Raw genomic sequence first — 23,867 nt, 5'->3', positions numbered from 1 at the left:
ATCTACCTTTTGCATTGTAAGTGCACCAGATTGCACTTCATTAAATTTTAATTCCTACATAAATATATTCCATTATCTCAAAATGAAACCATAATTGCCTAACTCATTGTAAAATTCATTTACCGGTAAATATAAATAAAAAACCAATCCTCTGTTGCGTCACATTTTTAATATCATCTACTGATTACAAAAGAATCATATCAACATATAGCATTATTCACTTGTTTGCTATATTTTTCCTTTTTGCGTGAACAAATTCCTCTCTGCACCCAGTTCAATCCCACCATAAAGGCAAAGATTTACCAGTATCGTGGTTCACTGTTGTATGCTGTTTGTAAAACCACAATGGCACTTGATTGAGTAGAGATTCCTGCTGTTGGCCATGGATTATATGGCATGAGTTTGTATTGGTACTGTCAGGGATATTGTTGCATTTATTTGGTAGTGTAAAGAATAAACTGATCACCAAGCAAGGTGGGGGTTCTTCTTATACTCAAGATAATCCTCCATTTTGAAGAAGGAGATCTCCGTCTCATTATCTGACAACAAAATAAGACAAAAGCACTAACTTCATTTCAATGGAGCAAACATGCTTTATAGCACAGAAAATGAAAATTATTTGTAAATGGTAAACCAAATGTTTTTCAGCAATTACTGCAATTAATTTGCAATTATTTCTTGCCGCAAACCTTCATTGTGTTTTAAAAAAATGTATAATTATTAACTTTTATTTTAACATTATAATTAAACAACAAAAATTTATGTCATGTACATGTAAATTCCAAAACATTAAATTTCATTTTTTATTTTAGAGTATTTTCAGCAAAATTTGAGTTGCTTGTACAAGTCTGAAGATAAACATAGGTAAACAAGCTGTCAGATTTGATGAACCATGAAGTCTGTAGCGGCACCTACCTACTCCATTTTCTTTAAGTGAACTCTCCTCTTTTAGAATCAACTTTTCATCATCCTCCAAGTTTATCACTGGATCGTTACTCTACATTACATGTAAAAGTTTGAAGGAGAATAAGAATCAAAGTATTGAAAGTACTGATAATGTATATTCACATTTATTTTTAGTATAGACTGTAGTTTCATCATTTGCTCCTTAAATAATATTATTCAATTTACATAAAATATCAGATGGATATCAAAATAAGCTTTGTTGCTATGTTTATAGATTTACATGTAATTTAATGACTAAATTAAGCAAATCAAAGGAGTTTCCTAAATGTTCAATAAGAAATGATATTTCTTTGCTAAAATAATCAATAAGAAATTGAAACAGCAGTGATACTGACCTTGTATCCATAAGCTTTATGGGAGATCTTCAGAGTATCTGAAAATAAAACATGTATAACTCATTTGTTAATAAATAAATGTTCATAAATGTGGTTAAAATACAACAGTTACTGTAACTTAAAGGAATAATCAAGATTCTAAAATTCAAAAATAATACATTTTATTTTTTGGCCTTCAAAATGTTAAACTCACCAAATGGATATGTCTTAAATGGAGGAGGTAACCCAGGTCTTGTTGAAATGTCTAAAAAAAAAAATGTGAACAATCAACATGATCAAGACAACAATACATGTATCAATGTATATAGTACATGTATCACAAAATCAATACACAACAGTCAAACTTGTACATGTATTGAAGGGAGCTTATTAGCTATCCAGGAAAATGCTAAAAAGATCATATACTGTAGATTTCTCATTTTACCCAACCACTTAACTACTCAATTGTGCTATCATTTTGCATCAAATCGCAAATGCCAGACTTTAAACAGTTTCATTAGTTCACATCTGTCCAAAATAAAAAGCTGGAAGATGTGCTTTGCAAATATTTCAATTTTAACTGCCAAATGCAACTAAAGTTGGAGTTGAATATCCCAGCATGAATTATGAAGGACTGTCCAAGGATTTGGCGATGGCATCTTACTATCAAGATATAGCTGATTAGGATCATTACCAAGATTAAACATGCACATGCATTAATTTGCTCAAGAAAATTTGATTTAATTTCACCAATTGACCCCACAAAGGGACATAACTTTTGTTCTTACTTAAGTCAATATAAATTATCACATTAATCATCATGCATGCTCACATGGCCATGCAATCTAATTAAAATTAGATGTTAGATCTGCTCGCTTACTCGCTACATAAACTGTTTTTGCATGTAGCGAGAAAGCAAGCGGATCTAACATTTGGTGTTTGTGTAGCGAGTAAGCGAGCGGATCTAACATTTGGTGTTTGTGTAGCGAGTAAGCGAGCGGATCTAACATTTGGTGTTTGTGTAGCGAGTAAGCGAGCGGATCTAACATTTGGTGTTTGTGTAGCGAGTAAGCGAGCGGATCTAACATTTGGTGTTTGTGTAGCGAGTAAGGGAGCGGATCTAACATTTGGTGTTTGTGTAGCGAGTAAGCGAGCGGATCTAACATTTGGTGTTTGTGTAGCGAGTAAGTGAGCGGATCTAACATTTGGTGTTTGTGTAGCGAGTAAGTGAGCGGATCTAATATTTGGTGTTTGTGTAGCAAGTTAGCGAGTGGATCTAACATCTAATTCTAATTAGATTGTATGGCCATGGCACATTCTATGACCAAAACAAGGAGTATTATCATGCAAGATTGACTCTTGATGTTACTAGGATGACAGCAACTAGCTGTTACTATATAAATAGTGCCTGTTTGGGTGGGTAACAGTTGAAATTGACTCCACGAGGATACCATTGTCTGACAATGGTTTTTGAGGGGTGTCAATTTCAACTGTTATCCTCATGAACAGGCACAATTTATTTTATTATACTGAATGTCTAAATTTTAGAGAATTTTGTACTGCTTTTATAGCGAGCGAAGCGATCTCTAAGAACCAGTGTGCGCGGGAAAAAGAACGAGCTAAACCTACAGTTCATCAAACAAAATTTTTTGTCTACGTCCCATAATGCTCTCTAATGTTTTCACCCGTGGTGCTATGCCAAAAATGGCTGACTTTTAACTTGTAATTTACAGTGACTTAAAGTTTGAAGACACGTTTTGAGTACCGCATATGCTATGGCGAGACTCAAAAGATTTGTTACATGCTTCCATACCTCCGTATTGAGTCAAGAAATGTAAACAAAGAAGAACAAAGTCATGGATGACGTCACAGTGCACTCGTGCTATATTTCCCGCGATAAATTTAGAGGTGGATCAAACATCTGTAATGTGTGTACTAGCTATACAGATTATAGAAATGAGTCAAATGATGTGAATTCTATGGCGAACTGTACAAATGATGTGAATTCTACGGCGAACTGTACACACATAATTTATGCGCATGTAACAATGTGTTACCCCTTGCTAAGTGTGTTGCTAACGCTAAAGGTAATAGAACGGATTATCAACTGCGGCTTAACCAATCAGATTTCAGTATTTAACATGAAAGTATAAAATAATTTATAACGTTATGGAATGTATCTATGCAGCCTTGCTGATAATGAGCAATGGGCCTAATCACTAGCCTGTTTCCACATCAGGCATTAATTGAAGGAATAAAGTAAATAAATAAAAATCTTTTAAATAATTAGATACTATAGAAACATGAATCTTACAGTTGCCTTAATCAAGTTAATGTACCACCAATATGTCGCTTCATTAAAAAAAATAGTTGTTTTAGGTTATTAACCTTCAACTATATAATGCTAAGTCAGGAAAATTTCGACGAAATAAATGAATTCTGGAATACACTGGTTCAGGTGAACTAAAAAGAACTTAGTTTCGTTTTCCCAAAGAAACCACATGGAACCGGTTGAAACATCGCAAACAGTGCACAATCGTAATTTTTCAGTGGACATTTTGGGGGTAAACTTACCTTTCCTGACAAAGTCTTTGAAGTCTGCGACACTCTGTGTCAAGTCAACGTCATGGTAAACAACGTGCTTCAAATTTCGATGTTCAAACGAACGGATTAGACGTATGGTAACAGTCGCCATCAAAGGTAAGCGTTCAAGTGATCTCAATTTCAAGCGCTTTTCTGACATGGTGTTACGGGTGTATTATGAAATTTTGACGAGTTCAATATTGCCCAACATCGCAACTTCTTGCGATAAAAGAGATAACAACAACACTTAAAAAGATATGCACTGTAGTTTATTTAATGATAAATAATGAGTTGTTTGCCAATTTAAAATACACAGAACTGAGCAGACTTCAAATTCAAGTAGAAGAGAGGTATGTTAGCCGAATTTCCTCGAATTTTTTAGACGAGCCTTTATTTTCACTTTCCATTTCAACTGTATATTGATGTGGCATTAATCCGATGACTGAAGTAAAAATCAACTTTTCTATGCTTTATTTTCATTTAGCGTAACTTTTAACAGGGGTGGTATGTCTCTGCTTTTAACAGGGAATCTAAGGGATTTGAATTGATTTCGTATCACATATGGTATATTTTCTGTTCTTTCAGATTCACTGAAGACACAGGTCAGAAATGTCCTACTACTATCAAACAGATCCCTATCAAAGCTATGAAGAATATGATCCTCAAAATGGACCATATTACCCTCCTCCAATGCACATGCCTCCTCCTCCTTTTTTCCAAACACCCTCTCCTGGTCAATTTTATGTTCCTAACATGAACAGTTTTCCTCCTCAAAATTACATCCAGGGTGGGGAGTTTGTTAATTCTGAAATTAGACCACAGTCAACCGGAGGAAATTCTTATCATGAAAATGATGAAGGTAAACAAAATAGGCCATACTCCCAGCAAGGTAGTTCTAAAGAGTATCGCACACAGTCCGGCAGAGGTCAAGGTTATAGGAGAGGTCAAGGACATAGAGGGGGTCATAAGCATGGATATGACAGAGAACAAGAAAAAAATTATGATAGGCAATTTGATCATGGACATCAAAGAGATGCTGGATATGAGAGAAGTCAAAGGTATGAAAAAGGTCAAGGTCGTGGATATGGTAGAGGCCAAGGTCATGGCTATAAACAAGGACAGGGTCAAAGAAGTGAAAAGGGTCAGAGGACTGAAAGATATGGATCGCCAGTTCAGGATAAAGATCACAGACACACAAGAGATGGGGACTTTGGTGAAAAACATAGGGAAAATTATTATAAAGAAGGGAAATCAAGTAAGTTTGAAAAAGGAAAAGACAAGACAAGTGATGGTACAAGCGAAATATTTCATAAAAAATTAAAAGATGTTCAAAGATCGAGAAAGAGTTATGAAAGTGATGGTAATTTTAATGTGGAAAAATTTGATCAGAACTCGCACCCAACTCACAAGGCGGAGAAAGCAAGAGAGATATCTAGTAATAGCCAAGATACAGACAGTGGGGTGGTAGAGAGAAAAAGTAAAGCCTATAGTTCTGATCAAGACTTCTTTGAAAAGAACTTTGCATCATTTAGTAAAAAATCGACCAATAAGCAAGATGTGACAGAAATTGATCATTGGAGAGGCGAACGAGGCACTAAAGGGCACAACGAGAGACCTAAAAGTGGCCACCAGGGGTCTAAACACAATCAGCATCACACAGAGGATCAAAGAAAGGGTCAAAATAAGAAAGGGAGCAAGTATGATGGCTCTGATCAACAAAAAGAAAATACACGTAACAGAGAGGAGTATCAGTATGGCCGAGACCGTGCAGACAGGAAACCAAATAATCCCAATAAAAAGGATAGTAGACAAGGTCAGAGAAATAGTCCTAGGGATCACAATGCAGGCAAAAGTGAAAGTAGAAAAGGGCGTGACTATCGTGACGAAGGAATTACACAAAGCACTGCTGCAGGAAGTAGGAAGGAATTTGTCCCCAAAACCAAAGAGAGGGAACATAAAAACTCTAATGGCGAGAGTACAGAATCTTTCACAAATCAGATCTGTCAAGCGGTAGTGGAATGGGATCGGAGAACGATGTCTGATACCATGAGCGAGACGAGCGACGACATCTGTTTTTCGGGCGAGACTAGAAGTAACGCTAGCGACGTGGAGTTGCCGAGGAGACAAGATAAGGATAAGTCTATTCATTACAAACCAATGAGGAAGCAGAACTTGCTATATCAGCACCAACAGCAGAACCAGAAGGGACACAGCAAGAAGAAACAGGTGCTGCTCAGAACAGCATCGGGGAAAGTGGACGAGAGCCAGAGAGGTAAGGCACTGTGTTCTGTTTTTACAAGCAGTCATTGGTGAATAATATTGGTACATGCTGCTTCCAATTAGGGCTAAGCCAGTCATTGATCATAAGCTCGTACCCATAATTATATACCAATTTGAAATTATATACCAAAAGCTGACGGTCAAAACAGGCTTGGCCTGCGATGCAACTGAATAACCACATGTACATGTATAATTATAATACATTAAATGTTTTGAATGATATCAAGTTATTCAGAATTTACTCCATTCAATGAATGGAACTTCGAAGATCACCTATGCAGATTGATGTTAATGAAAATTTGATAATCTGAGGAAAACATATTGTATAACTTTAGAGTTTTAATTTCAAAATAATTTTAATAAAATGTTTAATAAATATGAAATTTGAAAGTGTTTTGAGTTAGTTAAAGTTATATGGCTGACCCTGAAGTGTGTTTTGACAGCTCTACTGATAGAACAGCTGACAGCGGGTACGTACGAGTGTATGGTGTGCTGTGACACGATTCGCGGACAGAACGCTGTGTGGAGCTGTAACGGATGTTATCACATCTTCCATCTTCGCTGTATCAAGACGTGGGCCAAGTCGCCCACAGCTCGCATTGAAGGTGGGTATATAGGAAAATATGGCTACATTAATCACTAAGTCAGTTTCATTCCCTCTTAATAAAGACGTATCATAAATTGTCATTAGGGAAATAACCGATGCATCATATTATGGCTTTAGAAGGTAAAGAGTATAATGCTTCAGGGGGAATAGAGTTAAATGTGTGAGAAATCTCAAAGTAACCATAGGTTTAAATTTAATGTGTATGATTTTTTTTACCTGTTAAATATGTTTCTCAGTGTACATGGTGTAACAAAATGTACAAAGCTCTTTTTGATCAGATACACTGATTCATTCATATATTTAAATAAATACCACTCCTTTCATTATTATATATATGTTATATAACAAAAGAGTTTTGAAATAGAATTACAGAATGCATAGACTTTGTTTTCTTTGAGTACATGTTTTGTATCTGATTCTGTAGGCGTGGACAACGGATGGAGATGCCCCGCATGTCAAAACACGTCCGACAAGATTCCTAATCAGTACCGCTGTTTTTGTGGTCAGTCTTTCATCTTGAGAATATGTACACCATAAATTAGTATTTTTATGTGTTGTTTTCAAAAAATGCAAATTTAACACCATCTCTTATCGTTTACAGACTGAGTAAACAATGTCTTGAATATCTAGTTAAGATTTCCTGTACTTAAAACGTCCATGTATTTAATATAATTTCCTGTGAAATTTATTGCTCTTATCTGTTGTTGAGAGTGATCATGTAAAGGATGAATGTCTTTGTCTTATAAATCTTTGCGATTGATGACTGTAGTACTGCTATTTTGCAGGGTAAATTAATAAAGACAATTAAATGGGTACTATATTAATTAGATAATAAAGAGACATGCAAATGAAACAATTGCCATTATCTCACCAAACTATGTCCCTTTGACCTTAAGAATCTCAGTACCACAGTTTCGATGAAGGGGTTTTATTATATTTTTCGTTATTGACAGGAAAATGCCGGGACCCTGAATGGAACCGGATGGAAACGCCTCACAGCTGTGGAGAAGTGTGCAAGAAAAATCGTTCAGCAAGATGTAAACATCACTGCAACATGTAAGTTCAAATTCATTTTGTGTGCATAGATAAATGTACATTTGTGAATGCAATAGATGCCTGATGGTCCATATTTTGAAATTTAAGGTGGCTCTATACACCACTTTTTGATGACGCAGTATGCAAAAAAGTAAATCAGGAAACATGCATTTCCGGTACTGGCTGATTTAAACTGAGGTGAATTGTATTGGAACCGCTATTTTGAAAAATTTGTTAAATGGATAGATTTAATTTGATAATTGGAAAATTCATTACTTACAAGTAATGTGGTATATGTGACACCTTCACGTTGTGTGGTATTATTTATCGAAATAAACAATAAAATCAAGTATAAATTTTTAAAGAGTTTCTTTAGCATCATCGATATGTTACACCGTAGCGCAGTGGGTTAGTGGGTTCACCACAAACCAGTAGGTCATGAGTTCGATTCCCGTTGAGAACAATAATTTTTTTAACTTTTCAAAAATGTCTAAAACGTATTTTTTGGTTTAATACCGTGAAAGAAAATTCTAAACAGGTGAAAATATTTCAATTATGATATACTTTAATGCACATTAATATCGACACCTAACGGGGATGAGAGGGTTGCTTTGAATTTCTCTCAGGTTGGGATACATAAATCCTATTAGCCTAGTCAATGTTCCCCTTTATTTATTTGACTTAGTTTTGCGCTAAAGCGAATATATTCACTTATACAGGGCAAAGTCTATAATGAAATATGCATGTATTTATCATTCCAACATTATATTTAGGAAATTTTCTTCAACTCAGAAATGAAAAGTCCCCAAGGTGTTTGGGCCTTGGGACTTAGGAACGATAACCCTTACATGAGGAACTTTCATACCAAATAAAATTTAAAATTTTTTTTGTGTTTATTTGCAGTTGTTTTCATTCAATTTTTTATTTCACATTTTTTAAAATACATTTTCTTATAACATCAAGCAACTTTTTCAGATGATTTGTCAGCAGAGTAAGAAAATATGAAAAAATATGTTTTGGGGAAATACTAAAAAAAATTGCAATAATAACATTTTTGAATGTTAAGAAGTGTTATATTTTTTTTTATGTGTCCGAAGGAAATATCCATCATATGACAAAATAATTTCTCTCAATTTGTTGATAGCTGTCTTTTTAAAAAGTATTTTACAAAAACACGAAAAAACATTAAAAAATTCTTTAAAAATACCTATAGTATCCCTATCGTCATTTTAATATTTGATAAGTATATGTTTTGTGGTCTTCTATTGAAAATTGGAATAAACTGTGGGTGTATAGAGCCACCTTAACCTAAATTTGGGCAAGAGAAAGCAACATACATGTCAATCTCTTCCTGTTTAAGACTGAGACTCCTAAGAGAAATATCATCTATACACATACATGTAGATGGTGTTATTCAGAAGGGTGTCATTTATTCTGCAACATGGTTTTTATTGAAAAACATCTTTTAAATGAGCAAGAATTTAACCATGTCTCTGTATTTGAAACTATAATTATATAGATTAATTACCTTTAAATTCTGAAATGATTACATTAGGCTTTATAATGCATTGACCAAACAAAGCTATGTTGTTTTTTATCAGCGCAAGATGCTGTTGCAGAATGAACATTTGTGTGATCCATTTTCCATATTACTTTAAAAATGAGTTTTTATGTTCGTTTTCTCCATTTCAGTCTTTGTCATCCGGGTCCCTGCCCACCCTGCAATGCTGTGGTCACCCGCCAGTGTCTGTGTGGCAAACAGAGGTAAATATCTATGTGACCCAGGTTTTGATGTCATTCTGTGGTAAACATCTATGTGACCCAGGTTTTGATGTCATTCTGTGGTAAACATCTATGTGACCCAGGTTTTGATGTCTATCTGTGGTAAACATCTATGTGACCCAGGTTTTGATGTCATTCTGTGGTAAACATCTATGTGACCCAGGTTTTGATGTCTATCTGTGGTAAACATCTATGTGACCCAGGTTTTGATGTCTATCTGTGGTAAACATCTATGTGACCCAGGTTTTGATGTCATTCTGTGGTAAACATCTATGTGACCCAGGTTTTGATGTCATTCTGTGGTAAACATCTATGTGACCCAGGTTTTGATGTCATTCTGTGGTAAACATCTATGTGACCCAGGTTTTGATGTCTATCTGTGGTAAACATCTATGTGACCCAGGTTTTGATGTCATTCTGTGGTAAACATCTACGTGACCCAGGTTTTGATGTTGTTCTGTGGTAGAACAGGTCCCCTGGGTCAGTAAACTTAGACAATCTAAATTTTCACTATATGTATTTTCCTGTATGTCAACATCACAATTGAAATTTGTTCGTCTTGTTAGCTGACCTTGATCAATTTTATTTTGGGACAGCCAATGATAATCCAGGAGTAAATAGTGGTTTGAATATAGGAATTTCCTTTATAAAATACCCCTTGAATGTAGATGGCTTTTAGGAAATTTTTAGTGAATTGAATACTGTAAACTTATCATATTCGGCTGTGTATTCTAATTCTAATGTTTTTTTGGTGGAATTAAGCTTCTGTTTAATCAAGTACGTCTATTTTACTAACTGTCAAACATATACTGTACATATAATGATAAATAGTTACATTAATGAAAGTGCAACTCAAATCCACGCTAACCTTTTGAAAAATTAATTTCCGCGAAATATTGAACATGCAAAATATAAGAATTGTTTGCAGTTTGCGTAATTTCTTGTTTGTGATTTCAGTCAGTCGATGAAGTGCAGCAGTGTAGAAATCTTCAAGTGTTCCAGCGTGTGTGAGAAACAGCTGAACTGTGGCAAGCACTTCTGTAAGGAGATCTGTCACGAAGGCCCCTGTGACCCCTGTACAGAGGTCATCAAACAAGGTAAAAGGTCACAACCTTTCATTTTGAAAGGTCGTAGAAAACAATTTCAAAATAATGGACGATCTGCCATGTTTAACATGAAAAATGTTTATATTAAATTGGATTATCCAGTTGATTGATTTTTAAATTGGGATCCGTTGGAAAATAATCAAAATTAATACAAAAGGAATCTGATGGAGTATAAATTTTATAAAGGACAGAAGGTGAATGTCAGTAAACTTTAAGATTTACTTATCTTTGAAATGTGTGATTTTTTGCAGTCTTAATCATACAGATTCATGCATGGATTATTGATTTTACAGAGTGCTATGGCAGTCATGAATCAAGGGAGGTAACATGTGGCAGCAGCGAGTCCTTCGCCGAGTCCTACAGCTGTGGCATCAAGTGTGACAAGTGAGCTAATTGTTCATGTGTTTCAAGCTTATGACATGTTTTTATTACCCCTGTTTTAAACGGATTTTAAAATCTTGCATAAAATTTTATTTATCGGACAGGTTTGAGCCATATGAAATTATAACAAAAAAATTGGTGATTGTAATTTTATATTTTCGTGATTGAAGTTGCGGAACCAAGTACTAAATAAGGAACTTACAGTATATGAGGAAGCCAGAAAATGTTTGATATTTCTACATGTCCAAGATGGCTCTACATGTGTATTTATACATATATAACAGGACACTGGGTTGTGGTAACCACAAGTGTGAAGACACCTGTCACCCCGGGTCTTGCCAGTCCTGTACACTCCTCCCAGAGGCCATCACCACCTGCCCCTGTGGGGCAAGGGACCTGGCCGACCTCAGCCCCACCCCCAGGCAGTCCTGTCTTGAACCCATACCCACATGTGGGGGAAAATGTCGCAAGCCTCTGAAGTGTGGGCCTTCAAGTATGTATATGTTCATATTATAGTAAACTGTGATATATCATTTTTAAAGCGCTAAGCATAGCTCAGCGCTTTATTGGTGTTAGACTTCTACTTCCGGTGCATCGAATAACTGCCCCCTATGAGCAGAAATATACATCATTTAAACTGATTGGGGAACCAGTTTCATGGGTTTACGCATGACTGCAAGGGCTATTGTGAATCTAATGTGCAGGGCTTACGTACATCACTGCAGAAGCTGCTACGCAGTGATTATAGTCAGCCTTCGGGTCGATTTATTAAGTTATAGTGAAACTTCAAATGCGCTTCCGTAAATTGGAATTCTGGGAAGGAATTAAACTAGACAGTCCGTGTTAGTGAAATTCGAAGAAGTTATGAAACTGGTCAGTTTTAGGTCAAACTGCATTGTATACGTGTACACTGCTACACACTTGCCTCCTCACATACAGTTATAAAAATATATGTACATCTGCATATTATAATTCAAAATATTTATATCTTGTATTTTTATACATGTAGTAGAGTGTGTATTCTCTTGTCACCTAAAATGTATATATATTCCAGTGTCTGAGTTTCTTAGCTTTTAAAAAAGCTAATCTTGTGAGTGCATAAACAGAGGCTGGAATGTAGAAAAATCAAAACGACTTGTAAATAGCCACATATAGTTCTTGGTGTTCGCCGCTTTCCTCACAGCACATATATAAGGAACTAAACACTTTAAGTTTGCATAGTAGGTCTCATCTGTGTGGACGTATATTTTACGTCGCTTACATTTGTTACTTAGACGCAACAACTTACCAGATAAATGCAGTACATATGCAGAAGAAGATTCACAACATCAATTATAATGGTCAATGCAATACCTTTATAAAGAAAATGCATGCGTATAACGACAATACAAGTGCAGACATTTGTCAAACAAACGTATTTAACACGTCGCACACAAGGTACAGATGTGAAATAAAGTGTAACAAAATCAAAGGCTTTTATATAACATGATTCAGGCAGGTGCCCATTTACAAGTCGTGTTCAGCTTTGATTTAAATTAACTTTAAGTGTATATGATAAATCATAATATACATGTATATTTAAAAGAAACGTAATTTCGACCAAATTTTCTTAACCAAATTAAATTAAATAAGGATAAATTTTGGATGAGTACAACTTAAACGCCATTTCGACCCTTCTGGCATTAGTTACTTTCAATCAATATTAATTCACATTATGTCGATTAGTCTCATTTCTAACTAAGCTTGCACAAAGTAAATTTCCTTTAGACCCAAGCTAGGTTTGCGCTTTTCAGTACTTTCAGTACTTTGATTTCAAATTGAATTTATACAGAATATAAGATTGTTTTTGCAGCTAGGTTTGCTCGTGTCAAGATTTTCTACTCCTACTTATTGTTAACTTTTACAGTTATTTTCAATTGCTGTTTACATTTCATAGCTTTTGGATATTAGCCAGATTGACATGTAGATAGAAATTACATGACAATGTAATCATATTTCATTAAATGCATACCGGTATATAAATTTGTATATACATGATATATACTCTTGAATTAAGACTACTGATCATATACATTTAAACAGTTAACAATTTATTAGTTTAAGCAATTAAAACAACAGTCTGGTACTATTTTAGCTGGGTTTCTTTGTGTTTATCCTCATTCAGTTAAAGAGATATCTGGTAAAAATGTGTGTCTGTATGTAAGGTAAAGAAAATCATCTCTTACACTATCAATTATGTTAATATACCCGTACTTTGGTAAATTTTTCAAGACTTTTGACACCACAATGTATATTTACACATTGTATATTGTGTTAACACTTGTGCTATCTTATGTATTTGATGTGTATGGTCTGCACTTGCAGAGAAGCCGCACATTTGTGAGCGTAAATGTCACGAGGGGCCCTGTGGATCATGTGACCTAACAACAGAGCTGACCTGTCGCTGCACAAAGTTCAAGAAAGAGTTCCCTTGTACCGAGGTCATGAAGTTGAAAGGTACTGGTGAATTTACGAACTTAATATGGAAAAAAGCTAATTATTTTATTAAAAAGAATTTAAGAATATGCTTGCAAGAGGGGATACTTTTGATGTATGTAGAGTAATGCCAGAGATCAATAGCATATTAAAGTGGAAAAATAGAATTTAATAAAGATATTTAATTTATAGGACTTATAATTTTAACACATAGTTTTGCTGTATACATAATACCAGAGAACAATAACAAATAGCCCCAATGAAGCTTAAGATGATTCAAAATAAAAATGTAAATAGAATTGAATTAAAAGATATTATAATAAGACATAAATTTGAACAGATAGTTGTGCTATATATGAGGAATCAGATGTACATGTACTTACACTGTGGGTGTGGTTTGTTTTCAGACCGGGTGTTCCTGTGTGAGAGAAAGTGTAACAAACTGAGGTCCTGTCAGAGACACAAGTGTGGGCAGCACTGCTGTGTGGTATGTAGCATAGATCCCTGCTGTATGGTGTGTAGCATAAACCACTGCTTCGTGGTGTGTAGCATTAACCACTGTTATGTAGCATGAACCACTGCTATGAGGAATGTAGCATATACCACTGCTGTGTGGTATGTAGTCTAAACCACTGCTGTGTGGTATGTAGCATAAACCACTGCTGTGTGGTCTGCAGCATAAACCACTACTTTATTATGTGGTCTGCAGCATAAACCACTGCTGCATGGTATGTAGCATAAACCACTGCTGCATGGTATGTAGCATAAACCACTGCTGTGTGGTGTTGAGCATAGACCACTGCTGTGTTGTGTGTAGCATAAACCACTGCTGTGTGGTATGCAGCATAAATCACTTCTGTGTAGTATGCATCATAAACCACTGCTGTGAGGTATGTACCATAAACCACTGCAGTATGTATGTGATAAGTATGCAGCTATGTTTCCTATTGTCATCAGCTTTGACCGGTTTTTTTTTCAGTCAGAAGACCATGCCTGTAATTTGATTTGTGGGAAGAAACTTCCGTGTGGTCTACACAGGTGTGAGGAGCCTTGTCACCGCGGCAACTGTCCACCATGTCTAATGGCTAGTAAGTCAATCCAAATGTCTGCGATTTTAAAACGTTAAGAATATTGGAAAAGAAGGATTTTAAATGATTAACCTCAAGACTATTAATGAAGAATGGCATTGTTTATGTACTTCTATACGCTGTAGGTTTTGCTAGTTGTTATACATATAATTTTATGCTGTAGGTTTTTCTAGTTGATATACATATAATTCTATGCTCTAGGTTTTGCTAGTTGATATACATATAATTCTATGCTGTAGGTTTTTCTAGTTGTTGTACATATAATTCTATGCTCTAGGTTTTGCTAGTTGATATACATATAATTTTATGCTGTAGGTTTTTCTAGTTGTTATACATATAATTCTATGCTCTAGGTTTTGCTAGTTGATATACATATAATTTTATGCTGTAGGTTTTTCTAGTTGTTATTCATATAATTCTATGCTCTAGGTTTTGACGAGCTGCCTTGTCACTGCGGGGCTGAGATCATGTACCCGCCCATTCCCTGCGGGGCGAGGCCGCCCGAGTGTCACCAGCTGTGTAACCGTGTTCACGCCTGTGATCACGATGGTAAGCGAAGTCAATACCAACCTGTTCTTATTCCTGATTCTTGTTTCTAGATATCTCAGAAGTATATCTACCGATATCGCTTGTTATGCAAGTTGTACAAGTGTAGACAACATTTATTTTACATTTTTAAAATTCTATTTTAATCTTATGGTTGATTTGTTGAGATTAAAGAGAATTGGATAAAATGAAAAAATTTATATGCTTTAGATTCAGAAGTCAATACAAGAGGACTGAAATATAAAAATTATTTTTGGGATAAAACAATACATGATCTAAATGAAAAGGCAATGGTTCACGGGTTGTTTTTAAATGAATCATGATGTAGATGTTTATTGAATAACTGTAATTTTAGTGCAACATCGATGTCACAGTGATGAGAATTGTCCCCCTTGCACAGCTCTGACTGAGAAATGGTGTATGGGAAAACATGAGGTATGTGATGATCACTCTCTCTATTTCTCTCTCTCTCTCTCTCTCTCTGCCACCTTTACTTCTTTTGATCTCTATTATCTATGTATCCTTCAGTTTCAAATTATGCAATATTCCACGTTCTATCTTGTTACAGAAAAGGAAAAACATCGCTTGTCACCGAGACAACATATCATGTGGTTTACCCTGTAATAACGAGTTACCTTGCGTACAACACAAATGTACCAAAGTCTGCCATAGCGTAAGTCTCCTCATCCTCAATGTGACAACAGAACAAGCAACAAGAACCAATCACAACAACAACTGTTTCTGTTTCTCTCCAGGGTCCCTGTCAGGCCGAGGGGGAGACGTGTCGACAGCCGTGCCACAAGAAGAGGGCAAATTGCAGTCACCTGTGTATGACCCGTTGTCACGCCGATGATCCGTGTCCGTCCATCCCTTGCAAAGCAGAGGTCAGTTATCTTTCTATTGTCGTATAACTTCTCAGAGGTCAGAGCTCCTTTCTCTCTCTCTCTCTCTCTCTCTCTGTTTATCTCTAAATACCGTATATCAAGTTTTTTCCGCGTCATGTTTTTTTTCGCGAATCAGAGCCTAGAAGGGTATATAAAATTTAAGCGAATCTAATTTTCACTATTTCAAAGTCACATTGTAAATATAATTTACGATTGTCTAAACCTTGGAGGAAAGTGGCGAAAAGTATCTAAATTGTCGCTTTGTATTGAAAAATTCAAACGGTCAATGAATCTATTTACACGTTTTTCCTTAATGTAAAATAATTACCGACAATTATTTTCGGAGACGCAAACAGTCATAAATAAATAGATCAATGACATGTACCGTTACATATACCAGTAGCTCAGGTATAATTAGACATTGGTTTATGCAAGGAAAGCGAACGTTTTAATTAGCTTGTCAATGGATTATTAAATAAACAACAAGGCATACAAATCTATTATCTGGCACTTGTCCTCCGATCCTGCAATTTGAACCTCTGAGTAAACTAACTGAACATAGTTCACCGTACTTTTATTTACCTGTACACTTCATCAGGAAAGAGAGAACTCTATTACAAAAAGGAAACTTTGTATCAAATTTACGCTGATTTATTTTCCGCGATTCGGAAATCGTCGCGAACAAAGCGGAAATTGGATACACGCGGAAAAAACCTGATATATGGTACCTTCTTTATATAATTACCTCTGCATCTGTCCATCCATCTCCCTCATTCTCTCTCTCTCTCATTCTTATCATGATGCTTCTAAGAGGTCACCTCTCTCTCGTTTTGGTCACATTACTTCATAAAACTTTACGACAACCATGATAATAATAAAATTAATCATGAAATATATTGGCAGAGAATAATAAGTGTTTATGTTGTTGATATCAACCATGTTTTACAACCTACAGTGTATACAGGACTAAAAATCTCTTTTTGTACTAACTAAAGGTTATTTAAGTTATGAGTTGCTAATTTTTCAGGTGAAGATAAAATGTAGCTGTGGAAACAGAGAATCCATGGTAACCTGTCAATCATTGGACAACAAAGAGTTCAAAAGGTCAGTCAGGGTTCAAAAGGTCAAGCACACTTAATTTAATCTTTAAAAACTTCATGTACATACTTATTTAGTATTTTCCATAAAAGTGTTGCATTATAAAAGGGAATGGGTTTAGTCTATTTCATTACAAGACTTTAGTATAGATTGATTGAAACAAAAAGGTGAATTAAAGAAAGTGCTAATAAGCATGTCAAGTGAAAAATCTCTTTTGATCTTAAAATCTCTCAAAATACATGTACATGTCAATAAACATGTGAAATGAAGATCTGTTGAAGATACATGTACATGTAAGAGTAACAATACTGTTACGGTATTACTTAGTTAATACTTTTAAAAGACCTTTGCTCTTTGACCCTCATAAAGACCTTTGCTCTTTGACCCACAGTAAGACCATGCAGTCAATAGCCACATCCCTGGGGGCTGGACAGAGTGTGGATATATCACATCTGACCTCCGGCAAGAAGGCCAAAAAGCCGAACAAGTGAGCACTCAATGTTTCATTTAAAATGTTTCTGATTTTGAAGAGCTGGATGGTCTAGATTTTTAGACTAAATGAATTTCCTTGAGAAGAAGAGCTATGTACAAATATAGATTTGAAAAATATTAAAACTTTAAAGGTAAAATATTAAAAAAATTTTTTTACCAATAAATAAAAATAAAAATTTATTTCTATAGAAATATCTTTTCAATTTTAAGCTAGATCTGATGGGTAATTGGTGACCACCCAGCCTATTTTTAAAAAAAAAATGCAGACAGATATTGAATTTGAATTAATTTTGTAAATGATTAGTGGTGATCAAAGTACATGAACCTGCATCTCAGAAGTGGTTTGTTGTTATATGTAAATAGTGTACACAACTTTAGTGCAGGAAAAGTAATTTACATATCGCTATGGTTACAGTGTCCTGGAGTGTGACGCAGAGTGTGCTCTCATTGAGAGGAATCGGCGGTTAGCTCTGGCCCTCGAGATCAAGAACCCTGACCTCGGGAACAAGCTGGGTACACCCTCGTTCTCAGATTTTCTCAAGGATTTTGCCAAGTAAGTTTCAAGATTACTGTATTTTGCTGAATATTATCGCACTTCTTTTCTAAACTAATTCTTCATGAGAAAGGAGTGCATTTACACATTGTGAGAGCAGAAATATTGTAGGGGATAAAATTTTGTTAATTGTTTGCTGATAAACATAAATATAGGAACTAATACCCCAACAAGATAAATGTTTGTATAATACATTTGATTATGTGTGTTGTAAGTGTGACTGTGTTTCAAATTATGAAATTTAATCCTCTTAAAACAATTATTGGTTGCCAAAAGAAACAAAAACCATGATCGGAATTTCATTTCCAGCCAAACTTTTGCTTTAATTTACAATGTGTACTACAGAATTGTCATTGTCAAGAGATGATATATATTGTTTTATTTTACATTGACAGAAAAAATCTTCATTTTGTTGGAGGTGTTGAGAAGAACTTCAATGATTTGGTGCAGAATGCCAAAAAGGTACGGTACATACATGTATGGGAATTGTACATAGAACATGTCGAGAAATTGTTAACATACAGTATACCACAAGAGTATTGTGAAACAGTTTAACAAATTTGTTGAATTGGGTTAACTGCTGCGTAGGTTATGAAAAGTCTTGAACATAAATGTTATGTTATGAATTTATTTCCCATTCTTTTTGGCAGGCAAAGCAGGCATATCGGTCGCACTCTTTTCCGTGCATGAACCGTGACCAGCGGAGACTGATCCACGAGCTGGCCGAGTGTTACGGATGTGAGACTCAGAGTTACGATTATGAACCAAGCAAAAACGTGGTGGCCACAGCTCACAAGTACGCAGTGTTTTATTGTATACAGGGAAAAGGGCCTCACATGATTTTTATGCATGTTCATTTTGTTTGAAAATTGTGCGAAATATTTGTGTCAAAATCACATTAAGGTTTTTGCATGAAATTCATGCATGTTACTTTTCGTCTCTTTCTCAAGCAAAGAATTCGAATGAAATTCGTGCACATTTCAAATGAGATTCATGTGAGCCACTTTTGCTTGTGTAGCAATTTTTTTTACAGATTACAACTAAAAGAGATGGTTTTACTGCATCAAATCATGATTGACAATAATTATAATCATCGTGAAAATTTTATCATTGTAAAGTTATGGTATATCTGCTTATTTTTGTGATGATATATCTTACTTATGAAATCAAAAATTTAAAATGACAAATTCAGATTTTTAATGGACAGATTTAACTGTACCATACTCAGTTTTTACAAAATTTGCAAAATGCTTAAAGATATTCACTGTATGATACATGTATGTTACATGGTGTATTTGTTATTGTGAGCAACATTTTTCAGGGATAAATGCTGGCTACCTAATGTGACCTTGACCTCGTACATCCAGAGAGAACTTCACCCCAAGGCCCCGGTCCCAATCCCCCACAGATACAATGAGACAACAATCAGGTAAAGGGTCTATACATATTAAAAAAAAACCTAAACCAAGCAGTGTCTTTCAGAAAACCATTTGTTGGTCAATACAGAACACTTCTCTCTCAATTGATCTTTGCAAAACAGATGTATATTTTCTTTCTCTCTCTCTCTCTGTCTCTCTCTTTCAAATAGAACAAAATCTTTACCTATACATGAACATGTACCTTAAAATTACAGGCACATGGTGTTAAAAATTTCTCCTTTTATAGAGAGGTAAATTTCCTCTTCTACATGTATACTATTGAAAAGGATCATATTCACTGTCCCGATTTTCAAATTTTATAACCCCACTCCAAAGAAGAGGGGATGTACAGTTTTATCCTTGTGTGTCTGTTTGTCTGTAACAAATTTCTGTCACATTTTTCTTAGCCACTTTTAATCACAAACGTTATTTTTGTACCAGACATCAACTTTCTGTTAAATGACTTTTTTTTTTAGCTTAAAATTTTTTACAAATTTCCATCAAAAGATATCTCAGCAATTATTCATTGCAGATGGTTAAAATTTTAATAAACTTTTTGTTTTGGCATGCCATATGGTAGGAATCATTTTTCAGCAAATTCGATGTCAACTTCCTGTTAAATGTTGACTTTGTTTAGTTTATATATTCACATTAGAGCGCTGCTGGGGGTGAGCATTGGCTTACAGATATTTTGTTTTCAAAATTTATTGTAATTATTAATAGTAGTACAGGAAATTATCATAGCATGAAAATAAATGTTTTTGACACCAGGTGCTTGTGCTAAACAGGGCCATTGTTTGGAAATTCCTTGCATGAAAATTATTTGCATTTGAAATTACATGTTTTTTCAAATGTCATCTTTCATTATTTTTCATATTCAGAGAATCTGCTTTAGCTGCAAAACATAGCTGCGAGGTGCTGAAGGACAAACCGATAGAACGGGTTCAGAGGTCAAATAACACCAAGGAGACGACCCCGACCTCTAAAGTGATTGATTACTTTGACTTTTCCACCCAGTGAGCAGTGCCATTGAACTGAAAGTCCTTACATTTACTTTTCAGGGAATGTTTCATTTCTTGTATGATTGCATATACTGTTCCTTAGGTTTGGTGTTCGATTTTTTTTTTTCAATTTTGTGATAAAAGAGTATTTTTCTTTATTATAAGAAAATTAAGTACTCTAGCACAAGAGTCTTTGCAAGAGGACAAAAAAGTGCTATATGAATATCTATGCATTATTAAAAAAAAGTTTTAATACTTTCAATTGTATGAAATTTTTTTTGTCAAGTTGTGAAAAAAAAAAAATTTATTTTGCAGTGAATGTGCAATAAATTAAAATACAATAATCACATTAATATAAGAAAGCATATTAGTTAATAATTATACAGTGATACACCCATATAACGAAGTGCCAGGGATAGGCGATTTTGCTTCGTTATAAATCTGTCAAGTTTATACATGTATTATGCATTAAAGCATATTAGTAAATAATTATACAGTAAAACACCCTTATAATGAAGTGCCAGTGATAGGCGATTTTGCTTCGTTATAAATGTAATTCGATATATCTGTCAAGTTTACAACATGTATAAAAGTCACAGGGAATGAAAATCACTTCACTAGTACTGTAATTGTCAATTCATTATAAGCATGTTCGCTATAACCATGTTTTACTGTATATCAAAATCAAAAGACTGGGCATTGTATTACAAAATATTTTATGTATATTTGATATCAATACAAATTTTTAATTTTTTTTTTTGGGGGGGGTGGGGGGGGGGGTGTTAAACTTACTTATTCAAAATGTACTTTATGGTATAAAAAATTCAAAAGAGTACATTTAATGTAGTTCCTTTTACTTTAAATTAAATGACAGTTTTATGTATACTGTAAATTCCTTATTTCCTTACGTGAGTACTTCATTCCGCAATTCCACTGTTCTGTATCAAATTGCGAGAATATATAATCGCAATCACCAATGTTCTGCAATAATTTACTATAGTTCAAAACTGTCTGAAAAATAAAAGCGAGATTATAAAATCTGCGAGGGTTGCCTCTTGCGATTTTATGCGGAAATTAATTCCTCACGTTTAAATATAATCTACAGTATTGGAAAATTCATGTCAAATTGAGACTATCTAAATTTGATAGAAATTGAAAGTCTTCTGATGAGTATGTTCTTTTAATTGATAATCTATATTCTTGAATTTATATTTAATAGCTAATTTAAAAAGATAACAACTGAAGGTTTTAAATAGAAAAGAATCAGAGGAATCTTAATTAGTGGGAATGAATCTTGTTATGAAGACAATTATTAGAATATTTCATACTTATTAGTGAATTAATCAACAGAGTGCTTCTGACTGGGAATCGGTGATATGGTATCAAGTATGTTGTGTCAGATGCATAATATACGATTTACAGTAGTTTCCTAATTATATGAGAAGAATTAGTATCCGTGTAAAAATCGCAATAACCACATCTCGCAAATTCTAAAATCTTGCTTTAATTTTTTTGGAGAGATGTTAACTACGGTAAATGAAACAGTTATCTAGTATGCTGGTCCCCATATTGAATATGGCACCAATGTATAGGCCGTCGTAGAATAAACCTAAAGTCAAAAAAGTCTCATAAAAAATGCTAAATAAGTTTATTTTATCATAAAACTCTTAATCCTAACCCTAATCACAGGGGAAATAAAATCCATCCCTGGCTCTGAAGCGAGCGCCAAAATGATAACTATTTACCAGTTGCATAGCAATGTCAATGGAGACTACTCATCAAGTCAAGCATACAAGAAACTCGACTTTCACATTTTATAATCTTGCGATTTGATGCAAAACAATGGAACCACGGAATAAGGCATGCAAGTAAAATAAGGAATCTACAGTAGCTGTAATTGTACAGGCGTACATGTAATTTTGCTTGCTGGTCTGATGTGTGCGTCATGCATTTATTGAGCGAAAGAAAAGTAGACTTTTACATTTTGTTAATTGTTTGCCAATGAAAAGCTGATGTTTATTTACCAGAGTACATCTGCTTAGTACTATATGTAACATTTGAGTGTCTTAGCTCACCTGTGATGTAAATTATTGAACACTTTATAAAACATGAATGAGGTTATGAGAACTCTTAAAATCATAACTTTTCCGATCAAAATATGTCTGCGTGAAGTTGTTTGGCTATACAGTCAGTGGTCGAAAGGGGTGAAAAACATGGGACAACACAGAATCATCAAAATTATTATCTGGAAATTCAATATGGGCTGGGTAAAGCTTGATATAAAGTAATGGTAAGTAAGCCAGGTAATATGTTGAAGCTTCAAATTGTCTATACAATAGTTTCCTTGATACTAGAAAGGGGTTATGTATACATGTATTGATATACAAAATAAATGCAGTAGTTTGGACGACAGTGACTTTCATTATACATGTATTAAAAAGCTAGTTAATAACTCGGCTCAAAATTTGAACCTTGTTGCACGGGTGAGCGAAGTGGTTTATGAGCCTCTCATAATAAATTACTAGATAGATTGAATTAGTTCATATTTTTGATACCGGTATAATATAAACATAGCCATTAAATTTTTTATCTATTGTTACACAACTGTATTCAAAAAAAATATTTTTTCCTAGTTAGTATAATGTACTGGTATTTATTACAGAAATAGAGAATTTGTATTCTTAGATTATGTAAGCAGTAATCTGTATTACCGTATGTAATTAGTAATATGTTTCAATTTTAAGAAGGAAAAAATTATATTTGATTTATTTTTTTCATTAGGAAGTATATCACAATATGGATGTGTCCCATACCACTTTTAAAAGAGAAAACTAGATTTCAGCACTGTCAGTTAATTGTCTAATGTCCTCTCCTGATGAGCTCTGTAATTTATTTTTTTACTGGGATAGTTCTGTCATTTTGGGTTCATGGAAAAGTTCAACAGTGCCATGCATACCAATGTCATAAAAATAAAGTTGTTACAATCTCTACAGTTATCTGTCTTATATGATTTTCATTGATGAAATGTATGTTCCATGTAGTATGTGTACAATTGTACATGTACCATTGACCATAGGTGCAGAGATGAATTTTCTTCTTTTTTTTTTCTTTTGGATAACATTTAATAAATCAACAAAAGTATATCATAGTTTAGTAATCATTATGGATTTTTTGAAGCGGGGAAATGAAATAAAATCAGCATGAAACAATTTCGGATCACAAATATCCCCTTAAGTTTTCTGGTTCTACAAACCTATT

At 34.4% G+C, this 23,867-nt stretch overlaps 2 protein-coding genes across 3 annotated transcripts; one reads left to right on the top strand and one right to left on the bottom strand.

Annotated features, from left to right (window-relative positions):
- Window positions 1-149: 149 nt before the first annotated feature.
- On the bottom strand, window positions 150-4,038 carry LOC128162636 (UPF0538 protein C2orf76 homolog). The gene is made up of 5 exons (XM_052825877.1): window positions 3,855-4,038; window positions 1,495-1,545; window positions 1,302-1,339; window positions 916-997; window positions 150-539 (listed from the first exon to the last, which is right to left on the bottom strand). The coding sequence occupies exons 1-5, from the start codon at window positions 4,021-4,023 to the stop codon at window positions 463-465; spliced, it is 417 nt and encodes a 138-aa protein (XP_052681837.1). The 5' UTR covers window positions 4,024-4,038; the 3' UTR covers window positions 150-462.
- On the top strand, window positions 3,842-23,597 carry LOC128162633 (transcriptional repressor NF-X1-like). 2 transcript variants are annotated; one of them, XM_052825873.1, is made up of 23 exons: window positions 3,842-3,980; window positions 4,449-6,135; window positions 6,587-6,748; window positions 7,175-7,252; window positions 7,704-7,806; window positions 9,478-9,549; window positions 10,525-10,664; window positions 10,967-11,057; window positions 11,339-11,547; window positions 13,419-13,550; window positions 13,937-14,016; window positions 14,509-14,617; window positions 15,047-15,166; window positions 15,519-15,598; window positions 15,732-15,836; window positions 15,919-16,047; window positions 17,075-17,151; window positions 17,537-17,632; window positions 18,053-18,190; window positions 18,586-18,652; window positions 18,841-18,986; window positions 19,512-19,619; window positions 20,490-23,597. In XM_052825873.1, the coding sequence occupies exons 2-23, from the start codon at window positions 4,473-4,475 to the stop codon at window positions 20,626-20,628; spliced, it is 4,044 nt and encodes a 1,347-aa protein (XP_052681833.1). In that variant the 5' UTR covers window positions 3,842-3,980; window positions 4,449-4,472; the 3' UTR covers window positions 20,629-23,597. The 2 variants fall into 2 exon arrangements, with proteins under 2 accessions (XP_052681833.1, XP_052681832.1); XM_052825872.1 differs by lacking the exon at window positions 3,842-3,980 and adding an exon at window positions 4,062-4,213.
- Window positions 23,598-23,867: the final 270 nt, after the last annotated feature.

This window comes from Crassostrea angulata, chromosome 9 (genome assembly GCF_025612915.1).
Source record: "Crassostrea angulata isolate pt1a10 chromosome 9, ASM2561291v2, whole genome shotgun sequence".
NCBI lineage: Eukaryota > Metazoa > Mollusca > Bivalvia > Ostreida > Ostreidae > Magallana > Magallana angulata.
Note: the sequence above shows the minus strand (reverse complement) of the source record. Positions and strands in the feature narration are given on the sequence as shown.